The sequence below is a fragment of the Berghia stephanieae genome, chromosome 3 (assembly GCF_034508935.2).
Source record: "Berghia stephanieae isolate SIO BIC M18660-M18661 chromosome 3, UCSD_Bste_1.3, whole genome shotgun sequence".
NCBI classification, from domain to species: Eukaryota; Metazoa; Mollusca; class Gastropoda; order Nudibranchia; family Aeolidiidae; genus Berghia; species Berghia stephanieae.
This window is the reverse complement of record NC_088362.1, coordinates 72,130,822-72,136,376: the sequence shown is the minus strand read 5'-3', so window position 1 is coordinate 72,136,376 and position 5,555 is coordinate 72,130,822. Positions and strand designations below refer to the sequence as shown.

At 36.2% G+C, this 5,555-nt stretch overlaps 1 protein-coding gene across 3 annotated transcripts in view; it reads right to left on the bottom strand.

The window, feature by feature from the left end:
• The window catches only part of LOC144968389 (acetylcholine receptor subunit alpha-like), an 11,747-nt gene extending 6,822 nt beyond the window's left edge, over window positions 1-4,925 (bottom strand). The window contains exons 1-3 of one of the 3 annotated variants that reach the window (XM_078906686.1): window positions 4,480-4,925; window positions 2,118-2,453; window positions 1,369-1,499 (exon numbers count right to left, since the gene is read on the bottom strand). In XM_078906686.1, coding sequence (XP_078762812.1) covers window positions 1,369-1,499; window positions 2,118-2,411 — 425 coding nt within the window. In that variant the 5' untranslated portion in view covers window positions 2,412-2,453; window positions 4,480-4,925. The other 2 variants (XM_078906687.1, XM_078906688.1) reach the window with 2 other exon arrangements.
• Window positions 4,926-5,555: the final 630 nt, after the last annotated feature.

Below are 5,555 nucleotides of genomic sequence, written 5' to 3'. Positions count from 1 at the left end.
TGTTGAAAAAACGAAGCAGATGCGAATTAATAACCAACACCAAACCCCAATCCACATATCAGGGTCTCCAGTTCAAGATGTAAATTAAATGACTTCACATACTTAGGCAGTAAAGTTAGTGAAATGAATGAATGAATGAATGATATGAATGAATTTATATAGCGCCTAGATCAATAAATTCATTCATTCATTCATTCATTCATTTCACTAACTTTACTGCCTAAGTGTGTGAAGTCATTTAATTTACATCTTGAACTGGAGACACAAATGAAGATATTAAAGCCAGAATAAGGAAATCACAGGGGACTTCTGCCACTTTGTTGCCCATATGGAAAACAACAGCTATCTCTAATGCAACAAAGCTTAGAATATTTGGGTCCAATGTAAAACCTGTTCTAATGTATGGCCTGGATGGTCACAAACACCGGTACCCACAAAAATCATACATTCATTAACAATTGCCTCCGCACATATTTGAAAATCAGATGGCAAGACAACATCTACAAAATAGAACGATGGAGAAGTTCAAAACAAGAGCCCATCAACACCCAAATCAGGAGGAGGAAATGGAGATGGGTAGGTCGTACACTAAGAAGACCGGGGAGCAATATCACCCGCCAATCCCTTGATTGGAACCCTTAAGGGACACGAAAAGTGGAGCGTCCAAAGCAGACACGGAGGCGCTCACTGTCAGACGAATTGGAAATGGCAAGCCATAAAACGTAATCCCTTCTACATAAACTGCCTAAGAGAAATTCTGGGGGTGAGGGATGGGGTTACATATCGCGGTAAATTGTCAAACGTAGAACTAATGAGGGGAATGGAGGAGAAAAATAATATGAAGGAGAGAAATAGGGAAAAAAGATTAAGATGGTTTGGAGTTTGGACAGATCATCAGGATGAAAGAAATTCGACGTGTAATAAAACGGACGCCAGTAGAAAAGAAAAAAAAAGGGCCGCCCGAGATTTTCTTGGAGAGAAATAGTATGCCATCACCTCAAGGAGAAGGATCTATTGTGGGAAGACGCCAAAGAAGCTGCTTACGACAGACGAGTCTGGAGATCTGTGTCGGCCCGGCGAATCCTACCAACTAATGATGGGTTAAGTTAAGGTTTATGGCTTAAGCTTGAAGTTCAGTTTTTAGCCTTAGGTCTACCCCGAAACCATAGAGCATTGAGACGAATTTGTCCTTGAAGAAAGTAGGTATTGTTTCTTAACAATAAAAAACTTGAATTGACTTAATTTGATAATTTTGACATCAAACTCAAATATTCTAAATCTTTATCATTTCGTGTAATACAAGATTGACATGGTAAGTCAGGCATTATGGTGTGTGTATGCTTAACTGACTGTTGTGAGTCTGTTCACCTGACATCATCTTTGAAAAGGTCACGGTCACTCAGGGTATTCCACAGCACAATACGTGGACGCCAGATGTTTTTGGGTAAAGGGGTCAAGTAGTTCACTCCACCGTAGTCAGCAGGATCCCATGTTATTCTCTGAAATTGGCATAAATAATTTTGTCGATTAGAATAAAATTTCTAAGATCTGAAAAAAGTGTGTATGAAACAGTGCCTAGAGAAATAAGCCATCCCAAAAAAATCAGTCTGCTTCGACTGAATGGTTATTTTGGAGTTATTCCTTTTTTCTTATATTTCCCCCTCTACTTTGACTGGCACTGTTTCCTACACACTTTTTCATAATATATTTATATTTATCTTCGTAGTAAATATTTCCATTCACGCGTTCCCTTTATTTTATTCCTTTTTTTTTTCTCTTTCGCTCTCTGTGTCCTTCTCGTGGTCAGTAAAACCCCTCCCCTTTGTCTGTCTGAATCTCCTCACACAAATCCTTTCTTACCACCGCTACCGCCATCACCATCATCATCATCATCATCATCATCATCATCATCATCATCATCATCATCATCATCATCATGATCATCATCATCATCACCATCATCATCATAATCACCATCATCATCATCATCATCACCATCATTATCATCATCATCATCATCAACATCATCATCATCATCATCATCATCATCATTACCATCATCCTCTTCATCATAATCATTAATAGAAAATAATAAAGAGCAACCCCAACCGTCCTACCTCATCCGTCCATTCTAAGGACAGGAACCCATTCAATGTAAACCTCTGCTGGACATCGTCAATTTGAACCACAGACATTAGAGCAAAATTGATCTCCACGTTCACCGGTCGCGATTGATTATTCAAAGGTCGAAGGTCAGGATTGTAGGTCCCTGATGCAAACTTTGTGCTCATCAGAGTGTTAACATGTTCGTAGGAATCGTCGGCCCGGCATGGCAGACAACTTTGGAGAATAAACCATAACGGAAGTAAGAACACCACTGATGGTACTGTAATCAAGTTTGGGATTGCCATCTTCCTCTTCAAAAATGTTTATAGTAGCGATGACCTCGAGACCTGGTGATAAAGAAGGAACGAAGTTGACCTTACTCAGCTCTTTGTTTTAGACAGCCTTTGTTGACATTACTCAGCTCTTTGTTTTAGACAGCATTTTAGTGATAAGTTCTAACAAAATAATATCAGATTATTAACGTGAAGGTTTGTGCGTTGGTAGTTTAATACGGCTGGCGGATGTTGTGAGTATTCTACCTAAATGCATAGCATCAATTACCGAATGTTTGTTACCCACCGTTAGTTTTTGGTATAATGTCTGGTGACCCTAACCCTGCAAACTGTGTTTTTGGTCTTAATTATCAGAATTAAGTTAAATTGCATTGAGGGAATGTATTTTATAAACAATAAATATAATTCTGATCATTTTGACTTTAAACTCACTTTTCTTAAACTGATTTATCCCGACATAAATAACGATAGTCAAATGGAATAGAAACTTTAATTCAATTAACAAACACAGATAATGTAGACGTTTTGGGTTTCCCTTTTTGTCAACAAAGCATGATGTTGACAAAGCTGAAACTCAAAAAGTCAATACTATCTGCGTTTGCTAATCAAATTAAAGCTTCTATTCCATTTGGCTTTTATTATTTATTTCTTCGAGCTTCAAGCTCCAACATTTGCATCATCCCGACATAATACGTGATCGACCCGGTCGGGCACAGTATATAAAGTTTCAAATGATAACGAGAAGCAAGATCGGAAGATTAAAAAATTAAAAGAGTAGAGGGCAGTTATTTGATTTCGTGTCGCTTACAAGTTCCTAATGATAATATGTATTCAGGTAGAAATACTCACAACATCCGTCCGCGGGACATATCGTGTCGATTTTGAACGTTTATGGTTGGAACAAAGATGACGCCACTCTGGTCTTTGTTATTGTTTTTTTTTTTTTCTCACTAAACTGTATGAACCAGACTATAAAAGCTCATGGTTACACATAGTTTTGTGTGTTGGTCCATTATAATTCCGGATGGCAATGTTGTGAACTTCTTAGCCAAGCGTATATTATCTATAGATAGAATGCGCTTGGCCAAGGAGTTCACAACATTGCCATCCGGAAGTATAACGGACCAACACACAAACTCTGTGTAACCATGAACTTTTATAGTCTGGTTAATACAGTTTAGTGAGAACAACTCACAAACGCGGATGGCAAAAACAATAACAAAGGCCTGTGTGACGTCATCTGCATACTATCTATAGTCTAATTGGTATAATTGAGTGAGAATTAATCACCAGAATGGATGACAAAAAAACAATAACAAAGAGCTGATTGACGTCAAGTTCATTCATTTTAATGTTCGCAAATCAACGAGGAGTAAATTTGTGGGTTTATTTAAAATGTGTGAATTATGCACGTTGTACGTCAAATATGAATTTAACGACAGTAATAGGGATCAGGAGCTTCTAAGTTAATTTATTTTTGTTTTGAGTTTCTTGATATGCAGAGATGTTTAAATGTTAAAAACAGAACAAGACAAGCAAATAACTTAATAAATTAACGAATAACTAAAAGCTTTGAAAACTATTGTTTTTCTGTTGCGCCTTTCTGTGTTTAAAAAAAAATATTTCTAATATAGTCTAAACTGTTATTATAGTCACTGTCTATGTCATATAATTGATTTATCGAACCTGGTTGATATAAGAGGAAATTGTTGAAAAGACATGAAAGTTCACTCGTCGATTAAAATTCAAAAACCCTCTAATGACGTTTAATGAGATAAATATTTTCCTCACCGTTATAATATTTCCAACTTTTCAAATATTAGATCATAACAAGAATAGATTCGATTTACACAATAAACAAAACAATAATATAGGCCTACGTTTTATTTTAAAATTGCGGCACATACACCGCGGTCAAATTAATGCTTACCCCATCTGCGTGCGAATTCTCAAAATATATAGGATTCGAAACAAACATGTCATTTATACTGGCACATTATTAGTGAACATTTATTACGTGATAAAAAGTGTATATTAGAACAGTATATATTTCATACCACCAAAGCGTATTTTTACCTACCTTTTGTCTGAGCTACGACATAGACCAGTCGTTCTATAAATTAGTTAAAATCTAACACACACAAGTAAACAGAACTGTTTATTCACACTCAAGTTAAACCTGGTTCGAAATGAAGAGTTTAATGGCAATTTAATAAATAGAATTATAATTTATTGCTTATCCGCATGTGTCCGATACGTTCAAGATAAACAAGAATAACAACAACAATATGATAAAATAAGCACTTCACTTCCAAATATAAGCGTTGTGAAATAGAAAAGACCACGTTCTTAAAATGTTCGAATGCACCTTTTATATCACTGTAACATCAATCACGTCACACTCTATACAAAAACCTAGCTTGTGTTTTAAAAAAATCATTTTGATCATTTATGATAAAATTTTATTGATATAGTGTTGTAGTTTATTTTTTTCTCTCTCCACACTACGTAATCTTAATGCAATCCAAAAAAAAAAAACTGCTTATAATATCTTTTGATAAAGGGTCATAAAGCTATTTCGTTTTCGAAATTCGACCAAGCGGAACGGTTGTGTGTAGTATACATTATATACGTATTGCAAAATCGTTTCATCTAAAACAAGTCATATTATGAATGTATTGATATATATTCGATTAAGTTACACGAGATAAGATTCAATTGGAACCACTGGGGTAGAAAAGCAGTGCGTTTTTGTACTCGTTGTGCGTGAGAACCTTCTTCACAGTCTATTCACTGCGCGTTTCTATTTTAGATTCCTTGTCACGACAACGCAATTATCTGGTGTTAAGAGGTTATGCTACCAATACACCACTATGAATATAGCACCGCTACCATCATCATCGTCATTAACATCATCATCATCATCGTCAGTCATCGGCATCATCATTGTCATCGTCATCGTCATTATCATCATCATCATCATCATCATCATCATCATCATCATCATCATCATCATCTGTTATAACTTAGTGAGGTGAGAAAATTTGACTAATGAGCCGAGTTCCGAGGGCTTAGCTTTGCGCTATCCTTTACAATACTCGAACCCGGGACAGCAGGTCGGATGTCGTGTGACATTCTTCTAGACCAAAAGGCACA